This window comes from Eschrichtius robustus, chromosome 10, assembly GCF_028021215.1.
Source record: "Eschrichtius robustus isolate mEscRob2 chromosome 10, mEscRob2.pri, whole genome shotgun sequence".
NCBI classification, from domain to species: domain Eukaryota; kingdom Metazoa; phylum Chordata; class Mammalia; order Artiodactyla; family Eschrichtiidae; genus Eschrichtius; species Eschrichtius robustus.
The window spans coordinates 2,047,279-2,063,945 of record NC_090833.1 but is presented as its reverse complement, the minus strand read 5'-3'; the positions used below and the strand labels follow the sequence as shown (position 1 = coordinate 2,063,945).

General features: G+C 59.2%; 3 protein-coding genes, 1 long non-coding RNA gene and 1 other non-coding gene across 12 annotated transcripts in view; 2 read left to right on the top strand and 3 right to left on the bottom strand.

The window, feature by feature from the left end:
- Positions 1-16,667, bottom strand: part of RPL7A (ribosomal protein L7a) — a 304,745-nt gene that overhangs the window by 2,751 nt on the left and 285,327 nt on the right. The window contains exon 1 of one of the 3 annotated variants that reach the window (XM_068553639.1): positions 601-669. The exons of the other annotated variants lie outside the window; for them this stretch is intronic. Within the exon in view, the coding sequence (XP_068409740.1) occupies positions 601-603 (3 nt within the window). The 5' untranslated portion in view covers positions 604-669. Of the gene's footprint in view, positions 1-600; positions 670-16,667 lie in introns of those variants that run through there. 3 annotated transcript variants of the gene reach the window in all.
- Positions 154-228, bottom strand: LOC137771045 (small nucleolar RNA SNORD24). Its single transcript, XR_011075268.1, has one exon. It is a non-coding gene; the product is annotated as a small nucleolar RNA SNORD24 (small nucleolar RNA).
- On the top strand, positions 704-8,066 carry MED22 (mediator complex subunit 22). Of its 6 annotated transcripts, none has more exons than XM_068553644.1 (5): positions 704-850; positions 1,470-1,621; positions 3,078-3,158; positions 3,929-4,137; positions 6,627-7,422. In XM_068553644.1, the coding sequence occupies exons 2-5, from the start codon at positions 1,499-1,501 to the stop codon at positions 6,820-6,822; spliced, it is 609 nt and encodes a 202-aa protein (XP_068409745.1). In that variant the 5' UTR covers positions 704-850; positions 1,470-1,498; the 3' UTR covers positions 6,823-7,422. The 6 variants fall into 6 exon arrangements, with proteins under 6 accessions (XP_068409745.1, XP_068409746.1, XP_068409749.1 ...); XM_068553645.1 differs by having other exon boundaries at positions 704-881; XM_068553648.1 differs by having other exon boundaries at positions 6,668-6,785.
- Positions 2,738-8,263, bottom strand: LOC137770770 (uncharacterized). Its single transcript, XR_011075224.1, has 3 exons — positions 7,879-8,263; positions 3,789-4,045; positions 2,738-3,551 (listed from the first exon to the last, which is right to left on the bottom strand). It is a non-coding gene; the product is annotated as an uncharacterized lncRNA (long non-coding RNA).
- On the top strand, positions 8,363-13,334 carry SURF6 (surfeit 6). Its single transcript, XM_068553637.1, has 5 exons — positions 8,363-8,642; positions 9,996-10,193; positions 10,751-10,839; positions 11,870-12,073; positions 12,176-13,334. Exons 1-5 carry the CDS (start codon positions 8,549-8,551, stop codon positions 12,653-12,655), a joined length of 1,065 nt encoding a protein of 354 aa, XP_068409738.1. The 5' UTR covers positions 8,363-8,548; the 3' UTR covers positions 12,656-13,334.

The window sequence follows — 16,667 nt, the reverse complement described above, 5'->3', positions numbered from 1 at the left end:
CCAACAGTCTCTCTGAAGAGGGGTGGGTCCCGGGCCGGCTTCCCGAAGACGAGAGCGCGCGGCGGGCCGGCCCCAAGCATCCCCGTGAGCAAACCTGGCCCCAGCCGCAGGCGCCGCGAGCCCGGCGACCGCCCCCCCCCCCCGCCCCGCTCGTGCATCAGCGATCTTGGTGGTTAGGGACGTCCTCACCATCACTCAGATAGCAAATATTCTTTCACATCATCTGCACGAGCCTCGACAGCCCCGCGGCCCCTTTCGGAGTCCGGCGGGCTCCAAACAGCAGAGGCAGACAGACTGAGAACCCCCTGCCCAAGACCCCTGGCGGCCCCCGGGACGGAAGAGCCCCCGGGGCGCTGGAGTGCCTCAGCCTGTCAGCCCCGAGCCCCGCATGGCGGCGCTGCGCTCCCCGGGTCCTCCGCCTCCTCCCCCAGCCCGGCTGCCGAGGAGTCTATCCGGCCCCAGTGCCTCTGGGCGAGGCCCCGCGGGGCTCCTCTCGCGCTGGGCGGTGGAGGGATCCCTGCGGGGTCACGCCTGGAGAAGGATGGCAGCGGATAGAGCCCAGATCCGAAAACCAACATCGCGGGCACCAAGAGCACTCACCATCTTGAACGGTTGGCGGAGAAAGAAAGGAGAGGGAATTGTGGGTAATATGTATGCGACCTCGGAGATCGCGAGAACGGAAGCCTGCGCGGGATTTCGGATTTAAAGCGACAGAACTTTCTCCCGCCCGGCGGGCAGTGCCTAGAGCCGGGCGACGGGTCCGAGCTGCTGGAAAGGGGCGCGGAGAGGCGCCAGGGAGCCGGGACTTCTCCGGAGGGGCGCGCTCTCGTCCCCAGCCCGCCCTGGCCAGGTACCCGCCGGTCCCCGGCTCTGCGGACCAGGTGTGGGCGTTGGGGCGGCGTGGCGGCGGTGTGTCGGCGTCCTTCTCGTGCGATTTACTCCAAAGTGGCTTAAAAACCGCGAGTTCGGTCGGGGGGCCACCCGGACCGGAGCACGCGCAGCCCGGAGGCACCTGGCGCGGGGCGGGAGGGTGGTCTCAGCAGAGACCCCGGAGCGGAGGAGCCCAGAGGTCTCGTGGGGCGGCCCCCGGGGGTCCCGGCGTGGAGACGAGGGCGGCTGATTGGGGGTGAAGGCCAAGTGCGTTCGGAGGAGGTGGGGTAGGATCCGAGCGGCTCCTCGGGTGAGGAGTAGGGCAGAAGTGCTGGCGGGGAAGCGGCTGGCCAGGGCAGGTGGGGAAGTGCGTGGGCCTGGCCTCTGGGAAGGCTGCGCCGGAGCCCAGCAGGGTGTCGTCGGGGTCCCGGGGAAGGGGCGCGGGCCGGAGGAGACGCCGCAGTGCACTGTGTGCGGATGCTTGGACGAGTGTGTTTGGCAGAAAGGGAGTCCCCGGAGAGCTGCGGGTCCTGCCGAGGCGGGGGCCTGGAGGGTGGGAGGCTGGGGTTCGCCCGCTCACACCAGACTCTGGGTCCCAGGTGCCCCCTGCCGTGCCTGAGGCCCCGCCATGGCCCAGCAGAGAGCCCTGCCGCAAAGCAAGGAGACGCTGCTGCAGTCTTACAACAAGCGGCTCAAGGATGATGTCAAGTCCATCATGGACAACTTCACCGAGATCATCAAGACCGCCAAGGTGGGTGGGGGCCGCCGGTCTGCTGCCCCTTCTGAGACCAAGGGATGTAGCAGAGTCTAGAGATTGTGGACAGTGGTGAGTGGAGCCAGGGTGTCCGCTTTCAACAGCACCCACTCAACATGGCTGCTCCGGGCCAGGTGATGGCGATACACCAGTGAACCCTTGTCCCCGTGGGGAGAACATCTGGGAGAGCCACAAGGGGATTGACAATAACAAACAGGTCAACAGATAAACTGGCCAATTACAGGTCCTGGTGAGGCAGTTGTAGGGGACTCCAGTCACATTGCCAGGATCCAATGTCCAGCATCACTTACTAGCAGCAAGGGCTTGGATGAGGTCTTGACTTCTCAGTGCCTCAGTTTCCGCTGCATCGTAGGGTCCTTGTGATGACTGGAGGAGTTTATCTGTGTAAAGCGGTTACCGTGGGGACTACTGCGCGCGCACGCGGTCAGGGAGAGAAGCTGGGGAAGGCCTCCCAGGTGGGTAGCGTGGTCAGCGTCCGGTTCCGGTCAGGCAAGCCCGCTGACCGGATTGGGGCAGGATCTCTGCATGACCGCTGCAGACCTGTAAGGCTTGTTTGAGCATTAAGAGTGACGATGAAAGCTAGAGTTTATTTAGTGCTCACCACGTGTCAGGCGGAGCCGAGAGGGCCATTTGTGTCTCATCCCATTTAATCTTCACAAGAACTCTACGGGGCAGGTACCATTGTTCTCCTCTCCCTTTTCAGAGGGGGAAACTGAGGCTCAGAAGGTTTACCAACCTGCCCGGAGTCACTCTGCTAATAACTGGCAGGGCTGGGAACCCGGGCAGTCTGGCTCCTAACCGCTTAGGGTGCCCTGACCCCTGCCTGGACCCTGGCCTGGCGGGTGGCTTGGAACAGTTAGCGGCCTAACAGGCTACAGGCGGGGCAGGACTCCTGGCTCCGCCATTTACCGCCTGAGACCCCTTGAGTGGGCTCAGGTCTGTCCCGGCCTCAGGTTTGCCCACCTGTAAACCAGGGATGGCGGTCCAGGCCTCTGTGAGTTTCCTAAGATGATGGTCGAGTGCTTAACACAGTGCCTGGCACCCAGGAAGTACTCGGTAAATGGTCATTTAAAAAAATACATTGTCGTTTTATTGATCCATTTAGCAGGTCAGTGAGCGCCTGAGCTAGGGACGCAGTCTGTGCTGAACAGGACTCCACGCCCCAAAAAAGACAGGACCAACCCCTCCCCGCGCCTGGCACGGCGGCTGGCGTACTTAGGCATCCACTGGTCCTGGTGAAGGTGCCTGTCATCTCCTTAGAACAGAGCTAGAGGGGGTGACGGCGCACGCGGCCTGAGGTCTGGTTGGCAGCGCCCGGTGCGCAGAGGGCACGATAGGCCACAGGGTGTGGCGAGTGCGGGCATGCTGCCACCGCGGGGTGCCTGAGGGCCGGGGCGCCTGCCCATTCTCGGCTTTCTCGTTTGCCCTCCAGATTGAGGACGAGACGCAGGTGTCGAGGGCCACTCAGGGCGAGCAGGATAATTACGAGATGCACGTGCGAGCCGCCAACATCGTGAGTCACCAGGTGGAGGGGACAGCCCGGGCTCCAGGAACCTTGTGGTCCCCACTGGGGTTCCCTGGGTGGGGGGCAAACCACTTCTCAGGAGACTCTGCTCGAGAGGAGGGCTGTCCATGGCAGCCGCGTAGGGGGCTGGCAGGTAGCTGGCCACGGCCATCCTGTCGAGTGCTGGGCGGTGCTTAGAAAGAGATCACCCCTTCCTCGCTGAAGATTCTTTATAAGTGCGGGAAGCAAATGGTCAGATGAAACGGGACGTGCATTTTGATCCCTTTCGATGTCACAGAACAAGCAGGGCAACCAAGTATTTCCATAGGTCTGTGCCCCCAGATGAAAATGCACAGGACGAGGTCCTAAAGGAATCCCCCCCAACTGGCAGATGTGCTGCTCCTGCGGAAGAGCAGGGCAGGAGGTTAAATGGGATGGTAGTTTGATCTGGGGTTTGAGGTTTTGAGAAGCAGCGTGTGGGCTTGAATAACACATGAGATTGGTGATCGTACCAGCAGAAGCAGAAGACAGAGGCCAGGGGAGCGTGGGGACCGGGAGGCTGACGGCACCTGCCTTGGTGCCAGGGACCCTGTCCCCCCCCACCCCCCCGCCCCGTAGCTTACGCTCTGGTTCACTTACTTCTCACAGTGACCCTATGTCAGTGCCGTGGTCCCACTTTGCAGATGAGGCAGCTGAGGCCATGGCTTACCCAGCGTCAGGCACGTGGAGGCAGGCTGCCATCAGTCCCTCACTGTGCTGCCCCGTCCGCATCCACGCAGGTCCGAGCCGGCGAGTCCCTGATGAAGCTGGTGTCCGACCTCAAGCAGTTCCTCATCCTCAACGACTTCCCGTCGGTGAACGAGGCGATCGACCAGCGCAACCAGCAGCTGCGAGCTCTGCGGGAGGAGTGTGACCGGAAGCTCGTCGCCCTGCGGGACGAGGTCTCCATAGACCTCTACGAGCTGGAGGAGGAGTATTACTCGTCCAGGTACAAATAGGGCTGGACCCCGTGCAGAGTGGACCTGCGGACCCGGGCCCGGCCAGCAGGGGCGGCCCAGCCCCACCTAGCAGCCCGAAGGTCCTGTTTTTCCAAATCCTTCCCGGTCTTGGCAACAGAGCCCTTTGCCTGGGTTTCAGAGGAGACCTCATGGTCAGAGCGTTTGATCGACAGACAACCTACGCCGTCTACCGGGGCCTGGGCATCGGGATGAAAATCACAGAACCTCAAGGGTTGGGAGGGCCAAGCCAGCATTTCTGTCTGGGGGCTTGTCTGTCCCTCTTAGCTGTCTAAGCAATATCTAAACATTCCAGCCAAGGCCGGGCTAGCTCTCTTGGCCACCCAGGCTCATGTCCAGGACTCCAGTGCTTGCCCAGGGATGCAGTTCCATAGGGGGGTCACTGAATACCCACCGTGGGTGTCAGGGGTGGGCGCTCCTGGGAAGGAGGAGGAGGAAACCCAAGCAGAGGATGGCCTCGAAAGCCAGGCCTGGGAACTCGGACCACGGAGCTCCCATTCAGCTCAGCCTTGTTCCCAGACCACAGCCCTCCTGCATGCCAGGCCCATGCTGAGCCCCAGGGATACAGCAGGAGCAAGACCTGTCACCCCAGCCCTCCTGTGGCCACTTAGAATCCTGAGACCTGAGGTGGTTTGAGCTGGAGGGGCCCTGAGAAATCAAGAGTCCAGGTGTAATTTACATTTGGGGAAACTGAGGCTGGAGAGACCCCCCCCCCCCCCCCCATCTCCGTCCCCATTAGCTTGGAAAGATTGAGACTCAGTCCGGCAGACATGGAGTCCACACCCCCTCTCGCCCTTGCCGGACAAATGTGTCCTTTCTGTCATGGAGTTTCAGTGCTCCTTTCTGTCCCGTGGCGGCCATGCTGGGGCCACAGACGCCCAGAGCCAGTGGTCTGGGGCTTGGTTTCACTGCGCTGGACTCAGTGCCACCCCTCATGGTCCCCACCCATCTTGGCCTTTGTGGGAAGGGACAGAGTGTCACTGCCCAGAGGGAGCGGTCTAGCCTCTTCCAGAGTGTTCTGGGGCCTTCTCTAGTCCCTGATACACACGGCTCAGCAGACACGCGGTGGGTGCCTCCTACATACCAGGCCTTCAGAGAGGGGCCCCAAGTGGGTCCCTGGGGGGTTTCAGACCCTGCTGGGGACGTTGCTCACAGCCCTGCTTGTCCCCTATGTCCCTGTCTTTGTCCCCCTGCTGCCCCCAAGGGCCAGGCCCGTGGACTGAGCAGCTGCAGGCCAGCAATTCAGCCCTGCCTCTCGAGGCTGAGGGCCAGAGGGGCAGGGCTGCAGGGGAACCCAGGGGGCCTGAGAGCCAGGCTCCTCACGTCCTGGCTCTGGGCCCGGCAGTCTCTGGTTCAGCCAGAGGGGTTTCTGGTCCGGCCTGGGGTCCCTTCCCGCTGTTCCCGGTGCCTCGAGAGGCTGAGTTCCTCTCTCGTCTGTAAATGCCTGTCAGTGGCTGGGCTCGGCTGAGGCTGGGCCAGCGGGCTGTCAGCCCCTCCCTGCTCGGCCCCCAACCCGGGCCACCAGCGCTCAGCCCGTCCTCCGGCCTCCCTGCGCGTCCCGGCTGCCTGCACCCTCATCTCCACGCTCGCTGCCCTGCTTTCTGCTCACGATTTGCTCTTTCTCTGCCTCTTGCCCTCCACTCTCCTTGAGACTCCGCTCTGTGTCCAGGATGGTTTCTGAGACTGAACGCTGAGGGCAGGAGCAAGGGAGGGAGCGAGAGGCAGGGCAGGATTCGGGAGAAAGCCAGCGAGACAAGTGTGGGGACGGGACATGCTCTAGTCGCCCCCTTGACAGCCTTCACGAGCCGTACCCGTCACCTGCGTCCTCGCCCTGAGAGGCCGGCCCTGCTGTCCCCATACTAGAGACGGGAGACTGAGTTCAAGGGGCCGGGGGCCTGTTTGAGGTCACACACAACACCAGGGCCTCTGCTCCTAACTGCCACCCCATTCAGGCTGAGTCCCAGCCAGGGCCAGACCCAGAAGGAAGACAGGCTCTCTGCCCTCAGGGGACTTGCAAAGTGTCGGGACCGTGGAGGCCATAGCGAGCTCTGGACGCTGGTTCCTGCAGCTGGTGGGAGCGTGTGGCCAGGCTGGCAGCTCCCTGCAGGAGGAGGGCAGCTGGAGCCAGGACAGCAGGTGGCGGCAGGGACTAGGAATGCCACTTGGCAGGAGGGACACCGGTTGGCCAGTGGAAGGGACCAGCCGAGGTCACAGCCTGCTGGTGGCTGGTCCCGGAAGGCTCCCTCTCGGACTCTCCGGAGGACCCGGAAGCAGGGGCAGCCGCCCACGCCTCGCCCTCAGCCAGGCCCCTTGACGGAGGGGCCGGCACCGAGGAGAGGAGGGGAAGGCAGGCCTGGGGTGTGGTCTGTGTTCCCTTAACTCTGCTTCTGTCTCGCTTTCCCTCCCTGGCTTCCCTCTCTTCCTGCTCCTGTCTCTCCCTGGGTTTCTGGTGGTGGAAAAGCTCAAGTCTTTGCGAAGCTAATGATCTGCCTCTGTGTGAAGCTTACTGGAGGCTGGACCTCGACACAGACTCTGCTGACGGCCTCTCAGTCCCTCTGCCGGCGTCCCCGGAGCCCAGTGCTGGCCCCCTGCAGGCTGCAGCCCCTGCCCACTCCCACGCCGGTGGCCCCGGCCCCGGCCCCACGGAGCACGCCTGAGCCTCCCCGGGCTCCTGTCCCCGGGCCCCTAGACCTTAGGAGCGAAATCCAGTGCTCCCCTCTGGGCCCACCACAGCCTCAACTCCCTTCAGCCTTGGGGCCCACTTGGGGAGCCGCGGTGGCCTCTTTCGGAACCGTGTCAGCCCAGGGACAGCCCACCTAGGAGTGTTGGGGGAAAGCAGTACCCCCAGCCATGCCAGGGTGGCCCATCCTTCCTCTCATCGTCACCTCTTATTTGCTACTTTCCTGGCTGGCTGGCTGGAAGGAAGTTTCCAGGATAGTTTGTCCCATTGAGGACCTAACAGCGGGGCAGGGAGGACGGCCAGCATTGGGAGACCTGCCCTGAGCAAGGTGTTTACAATGGAGGACGCAAGTGCTCGGAGTGGACAGTACTAGCCAAGGCCAGGCCCCCACGCACAGCTCTGCCCGCTACCTTGCCCTGAGGCTCCCTGCGCTAGCTGACTGCCCCTGCAGGGCTGTGGGGAAAGGGGGCTGCCCACTCTTGCAGAAGTCAGGCAGGGTCCTTCCTAATTGCGCTGCTGCGCACGTTTTGGTTATTTTTGTAATGAGACTGTTGAATAAAACCAGCTCCACCCTTTTGCTTTGGTTGGTTCCTTTTCTTGCTCAGCCCCAGTCAGTTTTGGACCACCCTTGGTCTCCGTGGCTGTCGGAAAACAGCCCCTGGGCTCTGCCTGGACATCACTGGGCTCCGTGTCAGCCTTCTCCCCACGGGGGGCTCTGGGCAAGCAGGGGCTTTGTCAGCTTGGAGTCATGGCTGCATTTCCATTGCCTAGAAAGAGCTGTCTAGGAAGGGCCCTCATGTGTGGTGAATGCATGAAAAGCTGCCATTATTGCATATCACGTGGCCCAGGCATCGTGCCTCTGGTTGCACCCCGAGTCGGTGCTTGTTACTGGCATCTCAGGGAGGGGGGGTGACCACAGGCTCGGAAGGGGTTGAAGTGCTGTGCTCATGGTCATGGAGCTGGGAAGTGAAGTGGGGGGTTCAGGACTCAACCCAGGTGGAACGCGAGGCCCAGTGCCCGGAGCCAGGCTCACCTGAAAAGCGGGGGGCGGGTGTCACCCCAGAAGAGCCGGGACATCAAATCCCAAGCTCTGTCACCGGCGTGCTTTATCTCCTTCCCAGAGGGAGATCACCGTCCCAGTGTACGGAGGACATGACAGCCCACGGCCCGCCACGTCACTCTGAATTTATTACCAGTCGCCACTGAAACATAAACTTCAGGAGGACACTGCTGTGTGTTTTCTTCGCCGCTTGTACCCCGGGGCCTTGGAACCTGCCCGGCGCGCAGTCCTTTCTGAACGAACGCGGTCTCGCCAGCTCCCACTTGGGGTCTGAGCCCCCAGAGGAGTGAATTACTGCGGATCTGTTCCTGTCGCCCCTACGGGTACCGAGCACCTACCGGCTGCCGGGCGCGGTCTCCGCCCCCCGCCCCATAATGCTTTGCGCCCCGCCCCCCCGCGCCTCTTCCGGTGGAGCCACCTGGTTAATCGAGCGTCGCGCGTTGGCTGCTCGGCGCTCGGCCGGCCGCGCCTGCCCACGTGCTGGTTCCCGGCGTGCGCAGCGGAAGGGGAGAGGGTCGCGCCGGCCGGGGGCAGTGTATGTGTCTGGGGCTTCCGGTGTCGGCGCGGGACGCTGCACCCCGGTTCTCCTCCCCCCGAGTAGGACCCCCGGAGCGAGCCCCGCCCGACCCCCGAACCTCCAGCCATGGCTTCTCTGCTCGCGAAGGACGCCTACCTGCAGAATCTGGCCAAGAAGATCTGCTCCCAGCCCAGCTCCGAGCCACAGAAGCGCAAGTCGGGTAAAGCGCAGCCCCCGGCCGGGACTGGGAGGGCTTCGGAAGGGGGCGCCCCTCCACCCCGCAGCGTCCCCACTCCCCTCCGCGGCGGAGGTCGGTGTCTGCCCCACACCGCGCCTGAGTGGCCTTCAGGTGGAGTAGACACGTAGATGCGTGAAACAAGCCTGTGAAATATTAGAGGGAAGAATTGTAAGGGATGCTTAAAGGCAACGCCATTTCCCTTACTCGTTGGGGGCATCCGTCTGGGAGTCCGAGAGATTCAGCTGTGCGCCCTCCGGGCTGGAAGCTCGGCCGGGGTTTGGAGGAGGTAACCCCGTGGAACGGTTGCTCTGCCGTTGGGCATCGTGAACAGGCTTAGCCAGCTCTCCACGCTGGGTGGGAAGACAGGTATGAGTGATGATGAAAAAATTACTTTTTCAGCCCATTACTATGGGCTTGGTGGCGGTGTGGGGAGAAGGAAGGAAGAAGATGGCTCCTGCTAATGGGAGTTTACACGGCCGTGGTGACAAGGGCCCCCTCAGGAGGCAGATACACAAGTAGGTGAAACAGACAATAACTGGCCTGCCCTGGCGCAGAGGAGGGGAGAGTGGCAGCGTCTGCCATGGACCTACCAGAGGGAAAACGACCTTTTCTTTTTATACAAGGAAAATATGTTCATCGTAGAAAAATAAAGTTAAGTGAATTTTTTTATCACTCAGTTACTAGTTAGATCTGTATCTTTCTAAAACTTTTTCTGAGTATTTCTCACTGAAACAATTTGGCTCCTACTTTGTGTACTCAATTCTCATTTTCCTCTTAGGATGTAAACATTTTCTGCCCTCCCCCCCCCCCCACACACACACACCTGTGGGATCTTAGGTCCCCGACCACGGATTGAACCCAGGCCCTCGGCAGTGAGAGCGCGGAGTCCTAACCACTGGACCGCCAGAGAATTCCCTCTCAATCTGTTAAAATGAAAGCCTATGCCATTATTTTTTGTTGGGTACATCATAGTTTGTTTTGTGGCGGTGCCATCATTGTCGCTGTAGATGGATATTTAGGTTTTCCTAGTTTTTCACTCAAAAAAGGATGTTATGGTGAACATGCTGAGGCCACGTCTTTCTGCATACCCAGAATGAGTTCTCACAAGCAGACTGCTGGGTCAGCGTGTGGATGTTTTTCAGGGTTTTGATGAGTGTGGCTAGTCTGCTTTCTAGGAAGTTTGTGGCTCTGAGCTCAACGGATGAGGGTCTCCATATCCCCCATCCCGATTAGCTTTTGGCATTCTTCTAGGACCAAAGGCTTTGCAGGACTTTCCTACCTATTGAATGGGTCACAGGGATTGGGTTGGCAGCCCTTTCTCATTTTGTGTTTCAGCTGGCAAAACTCAAGTCTCAGAAACTGCTGGGCCCCCCAAAAAGAAGAGGAAGAGAGCACAGAAGAAATCCCGGGAGCGGGAGGAGAAGACTGCAGAACCCAAGGCCCAGGCCCCTGCGGAGAAGTCTCAAGCCAGGACGCCAGTGGTAGCCAAGGAGAAGAAGGAGGAGGCCTCCAGCTCCACCGGGGCCCCTGCAGGTGAGGGGGATGGGCGGGGTCGACTGAGATCTGGGACAGATATAAACGTGGTCCTCTCTGGTCGTAACGGCATGATCAGATAGTGTGAGACTTCCCGAAGAACGTGTTTTCAGAGGACAGATCACGGGGCCTCTGGGGGTGGATGGGAATCTCAGGAAGTGCACAGTAGTTTCAGGCCACATAGTAACTGGGATGGCGAGGGGCAAGGCCATGTCCCACTGAGGTCCTGGAGCAGCTTGGCTTGAAGAGCTTTACTGCCCTCACGTCTCTGAAGTGGTGTTGCGAGAGCTGTCTCTGGGTCTGGGGGGCACTGCAGAAGTTGGAAGAAGTGGGAGATGGGTTTGGCCCGCACTACATGAGGATGTCCTGTCCTGGAGGCCAATCCAGCTTGAAGAGGTAGGGTAGAATTCACTGGAACTGACCTGCAGATCCATGAGTGGTCACTGGAGGGGGCAGTGTATGGAGACTCAGGCTTCGAAGCTGGGCCCTTGGGGAGGGCACAGGAAGGTCGGGGCGTGGGGGAGTCTCCTTTTGGTTCTGTGACTGCTTCTTTGCAGATGGCCTGGTCAACGAGCCCGGCTCTTTATTTGCTTTGGACGTTCTGCGGCAGCGCCTGCATGAGAAGATCCGGGAGGCGCGGGGCCAGGTAGGTGGAGGAGACCTCTGGGTCCTGTGGTGGTTTCCGCACCCTGCCTGGAGAGAAGACGCCCAGGTGCTTGCTGAGGTTGGCCCCAGCTCTGCCAGCTGTTATGGGGCTGACAGGGCGGGGGGTGGGGGGATGGGGCTGACAGGGCGGGGGGGGGGGGGGCGGTCAGCCCCTGTTCCCGCCCCTGCAGCGGGTGCTGCCAGGGCCTCGGCAGCTCTCTTCTGCAAGACGTCAGGTGTAGTTCTTGTCATCTTGCGGAGCTCGGTCCCCAGGGTCCTCCTCCTGCTGGCCACACTGAGCTTCTGGCTCTTCTGTTCTGCGGCCTTGGAGAGAGGCTCAGCCTCTTCCCTCAGGGAAGCTGATTTTGCTAACACACCCACACTGGGCGACAATTCCTGCACGTTTGTCCGTCTAAATGCTCGACGGCCCTGTGAGGTAAGCCAGGGCCTGAGATGAGGTGACCAGCCCGAGGTGACAGCCATGGGACGCTCCAGGACCTCAACCAGCCTCAGCGCGGTGGCATCGCCACCCCCCCCTTTTCCTGGGGCCCTCCCCCAAGCCTCCTGCTGTGTGGGGACAGTCCCCTGGCCCCTGGGACAGGCCCGAGGGCCCTGCCTTCCTGCAGTGGTCCAGAGCACTCTTGTCTGCCCCGCAGGGGTCAGAATCGTGCACTGGTCTGCACGGGTGCAGTGTTCTGACCCAACGCCAAGATCTGGGTGGTGGCCTTGGCTGAGCCCCTCGTCCTTGTCTCTGAAATGATGGAGGATCACAGGTCCCTTATTGGGTCATTGGGGAGACTTAGAGGCATCATGTTTGGGAAGTGCCCTAGTATGGTAGATGCCTGGGATCCAGAAGGCATGGTTCTCACGGGGTCCCCTTGTCCTTGTTTTGGGTGCACTTTGGGTGCCAGGTCACCTCCGGGTGGAATGCTGCACGTGGCGGGCCCTTTTTCCTGCCCTGATTCCATGTGCCAGGCTGGGGGCCCCGCGGTTGGGAGAAGCTTACGAGCGAGCACCTGCTTGCGCCGCAGGGCAGCGCCGGGGAGTTGTCTCCCGCCGCTTCGGAGAAACGACGCCGGAGGAAGCAGGAGCGCGACCGGAAGAAGAGGAAGCGGAGGGAGCTGAGAGCAAAGGAGAAGGCGGCCAAGGCCCCCGAGGGGGCGGAGGCCGCTGAGCCGCCTCCCGAGGCGCCCCGCGAGGAGGCGCAGGCCCGGCCGGGGCTGCTCTTCAATAAGGTGAGCGCCGCGTGGCCGTCGGGCGGGCGGAGGTGGCCGCGGTGCGCGGGCCCCGGGCGGGCGGGAAGCGGCGCTCGGCTCACATCGCCCTCTTCCCCCGAGGTGGAGGTGAGCGAGGAGGAGCCGGGCAGCAAGGCGCAGCGCAGGAAGGAGAAGAGGCAGAAGCTGAAGGGGAACCTGACGCCGCTGACGGGCAGGAACTACCGACAGCTGCTGGAGCGCCTGCAGGCGCGGCAGGCCCGGCTGGAGGAGCTGCGGGACCAGGACGCGGGCCAGGCCCGGGAGCTCGAGGCCAAGATGCAGTGGACCAACGTGCTGTACAAGGCTGAGGGCGTGAAGATCCGCGACGACGAGCGCCTGCTGCAGGAGGCCCTGAAGCGCAAGGAGAAGCGGCGGGCGCAGCGGCAGCGCGCGTGGGAGAAGCGCACGGCGCACGTGGTGGGGAAGATGCAGCGGCGGCAGGACAGGCGGCGGCAGAACCTGCGCGAGAAGAAGGCGGCCAGGGCCGAGCGGCGCCTGGAGAAGGCCCGCAAGAAGGGCCGCATCCTGCCCCAGGACCTGGAGCGGGCCGGCCTGGCCTGAGGGCCCGGCGGAGAGCGGACGCCGCCGCGTGCTTAAGAGCCTTCAGATCCGGGGGAGGGGTGACCCAGATCCGGGCTCTAGGCTCCTCTTGTGAGGCCGGAGCGCTCCCTGAAGGTTGCGGGGTTGGGGGGCGAGGGTGCAGTGAGGAGGGAGGGGGCGTCTGGGGGGGCTTCCCTGGCGCCCTCTTCCTCTCCCGTGTTCACAGGAGCAGGAACTGCTGTGTCTGCCCCAAACTCAACTTGGAAAGGACAAAACCCAGCTCCTGTAGCTTGAGTTGAAGTGGAGTTGACGGGCTCGGTAACTGGGAGAAGGCGGGGCCGTCCTCAGGCTGCCTGGAATTGAGTTATTCGAAGTTAATTTCGAAGGTGGGTGAAACCTAGAATTTAAGGTAAACATGCACGTTAAAAATCCTAAGGTAACCACTAAAAGATAGAAACGGTGTTAGTGAATGAGCAGGAGGAACAGCGGAGTGGGGTAGACAGTTACCGATCTAGGGGGAGGCAGGAGAGAAAGAGTAAAACCTAGAACCGAGCGAGGCCGATGGAGGGTGCACAGTCAGAGGCCCAGTTAAGTCCACGCCCGCAGGCAGCCGGGATGAATGCACGGGACAAAACTCAAGTGAATTTTATGGTACGTGGATTATATTTCAGTAAAACTTAATAAAATTCTTTTGACTAAACTCCAGTTAAGAAACAGATGGTAACCCAAAGGAAGCTGGTGTGGTTGTATTATAAGAAAAAGACTTCAAGGTAAAAGGCACTAGTAGAAAAAAAAGTCGCCACGTAAAGAAAGGGGTGCAGATCACCTGGAAGGTAGAACAGTCCTGCACCAGGAACAGCTTCAAATCTGTCCAGCAGAAACTGACCCACTACAAGGAGAAATCAATTCACAGACCAAAGTGGGAGATTTTTAACATGTCCGTTAGGAATTGATACACCAAGGAGACAAAATCAGATGCATAGGGAAGGTTTCAACGAGAGCGTTTGTAAGCTTGATCTGATGGACACACAGAACAGTGTTATCTAAAAACAGTGTGTACCGGGACTTCCCTGGTAGTCCGGTGGTTAGGACTCCATGCTTCCAATGCAGGGGGTGCGGGTTTGATCCCTGGTCAGGGAACTAAGATCCCATATGCCTCAGGATGCAGCAAAAAATTAAAAACACAACAAAACAGTATGTACCTCAAGCGCACATGGAACAGTGGTGAAAACTGACCACCTCCTAGTCCATAAAGCAAGTCATATTTCAAAGCATTGGCATCATATCTGGCCGTAGAACAATTTAAAAACTTCAGAGGTAATTGTTAAAGTTTCCTGTTTGGAAGTTTAAAAACACACTTCTAAATTACCTGTGAGTCAAAGAATAATCCCTAATGGATGTTAGAGAATGTTTAGGACTGAAAGAGAATGAAAGTGCTGTGCGTTAAAATTTGTGGGCCACAGCTAAGGCAGTGCCAAAAGCACTTTATAGCCTTAAAAGTGTGCTCATGTGGATCTATTCTTGGTTAATACATCTTAGGAAGTGATTGCGTCGTGCAGCACAACTTCCTGCCATCTTGCTTGACCTAGCGCCTCATTCCAGGATGTTGTCCCACTCTCTCTGCGCCCAGCAGTTACTCCCGAATTACTGTCCGTATGTTGCAGTCCGAGTTGGGAGACTATAAACCCCCTGTGGAAATTGCAGGAGCATCTCAAAAGGCCTGGTGGACGTGTGTCATTGGGTGCTCCCCCTCTTCCCCTGAAGCCTGGAAGTCCAGGAAGCTTGCCCCTCCGACCTGGAGTGCTGCTGTGTCCCCAGCTTCACGTAGCTGGTGTGCAGGGTGAGCAGATGGTGCTTTTTGGTGGCAGGAACACCTTTGGCATCAGGGACACCCCATTTCTAGAAGCAGCACTGGACAATAGGAGATACAGGGCAGAAAGGGTGAGGAAATACAGAGAATTCTTCACCTGGTGGGAGACAGAGCCTACATATCCAAGTTTAAACACTGAAAATGCTGCAGCCTCCCTGGGCTTGGCCACTCATGTCCCCCCCTGGCCCAGGGCTGGGAGCTGATGGTGCACAGAAGCACGGACACGCTGCACGTGATCTTGGCGGCAACTGAAGCGTCTCATGTCCAGAGGCGATAGTGGACGATGGAATATGGACAACAGGGAAGAAAAGGTTAAGAACATTACAGAGGGGCCTCCCTGGTGGCGCAGTGGTTAAGGATCCGCCTGCCAATGCAGGGGACACGGGTTCCAGCCCTGGACTGGGAAGATCCCACGTGCTGTGGAGCAACTAAGCCCATGCACCACAACTACTGAGCCTGCGCTCTAGAGCCCGTGAGCCACAACTACTGAGCCTGCGTGCCACAACTACTGAAGCCCGCGCGCCTAGAGCCTGTGCTCTGCAACAAGAGAAGCCACCACAATGAGAAGCCCGCGCACTGCAACGAAGAGTAGACCCTGCTCACTGCAACTAGAGAAAGCCCGCGTGCAGCAACGAAGACCCAACACAGCCATAAATAAATAAATAAATAAAAAACAAACCAAAAAAAACATTACAGAATGAGTCTAGAAGGCCAGAGGCACACCTCTTGGGTGTTGTGCACCTCAAGTGCAGAAGATGAAATGCAGAGTCATGGGAGAAAACTTCCAAGGGCCTAATGCCAAATATTTTCAGAACCAAATGGCGAGAGTCTCCAAGTCAGAAGGTCCCCCTCCTGTTGCTTAGTGAATCAGATGGAAATAGCCGTAACCAGGACACGTGCTCAGGAACCATGGTTCACCAGGAACTGGGGTTCCAGCAGTCCTGCAAGGCCAGGGTAGTCTTGTGCCACTGGTCCCTTTGGGTGAGGCTGGGAAGTAGGCTCCCAGTCAACCTTTCCTTCTACTTAGGGGCTCCAGAAGTTGCACTAACACACGGTTAGAAATTCAGTGAGGGGCTACAAGCAACTGAGTAGCTCAAGTGAAGCCTCTGTTCACCAGACCTGCGTTGGGGTGCAGAGGGCAGAGAGAGAGCTGTGTCCAGACCCCCCGTGGGTTGGCCCACCCAGTTCATTGCACTAGCCTGACAGTTGTGGGAACCTCGCGTACGTGGCCTGTGGAAGTTAAGATGTTCCCTGCTGCCCTCAGGTCCCAGGATCTGCACTGGCCCAAGAGCATGGTTCTACCCCTGCATCTCCTGTGGCATTCCATCCAGCCTTCAGGGAAGAGCCACCGCGGTGCTTCTCTGCTCTGTTCACAGTGCTTTTCCTAGTACCTCCGCAAAGGATGAGTCTTCTGTACCCGCCCCAGACAACCTGTGGGGTGGATGAGTGGGTAACATTGTTAAGACCTTCCAACAAGCCTGCCTCTCTACTGGTAGAGAATAACTTAGACGAAAGAGAGAGCTCTTACCTCTAAGTTATTCCAAGGGATTTCCGGAAGGTTCACTTACCTCAGCGTGGGCCACTGGGGGTTCCAGGTTTTGGTCAAGCAACAAAGGAAATAATTGGATCCTTTCCAGTTCCCTAGCTAGCCCACTGAGTCCTGCTTATTATGGGTGGAGCCCCCTCTGAAACTGCACCCCGCCTTTCTTGACCAAGCACTTCTAGAATCAACTCCCATATACTTCCCTGATTTTTTTCAAATGTAAAACAGCAGATACTTGTTCATTTAGTCAAAGCTTCCTCTGAGTTTGACTTGGTAACTGGCCACTTTGGACTTGCTGAGATCTGACTGTACTTACCAGTCTAGAGACAAGGTGAGATGAGGGTGAGTTTGAGGAGACTGGCTTCTCCTTGGAAGTCACTTGCTCAGATAAGAGTCTTCAAGCAAGGCACAGCCTTATCAGCCAAGGGAGGAGGGACCGATTTCTCAAAGTGAGCCTTGGTGAGGTTGGGTATTCAGGGTACCTGAGGCATCCAATGTTGCCCAGATACCCCATTTCAATTCTGAGGACTGATCCGCGCTCCAGCTTTCCCATGAGAGATCTGGTAAGGTTGTGAATTCACCTGTTGATAGGATTTGCTGATGGGCTAGCTAAAACTTTG

Coding starts and splice junctions, on each gene's coding strand:
- SURF6 (XM_068553637.1), top strand. CDS start 8,549: ATGGCTTCTCTGCTCGCGAAGGACGCCTACCTGCAGAATCTGGCCAAG. Junction 10,194..10,750: donor CTCCACCGGGGCCCCTGCAG/GTGAGGGGGATG, acceptor GCTTCTTTGCAG/ATGGCCTGGTCAACGAGCCC. Junction 10,840..11,869: donor TCCGGGAGGCGCGGGGCCAG/GTAGGTGGAGGA, acceptor CTTGCGCCGCAG/GGCAGCGCCGGGGAGTTGTC.
- MED22 (XM_068553644.1), top strand. CDS start 1,499: ATGGCCCAGCAGAGAGCCCTGCCGCAAAGCAAGGAGACGCTGCTGCAG. Junction 1,622..3,077: donor AGATCATCAAGACCGCCAAG/GTGGGTGGGGGC, acceptor TTTGCCCTCCAG/ATTGAGGACGAGACGCAGGT. Junction 3,159..3,928: donor ACGTGCGAGCCGCCAACATC/GTGAGTCACCAG, acceptor GCATCCACGCAG/GTCCGAGCCGGCGAGTCCCT.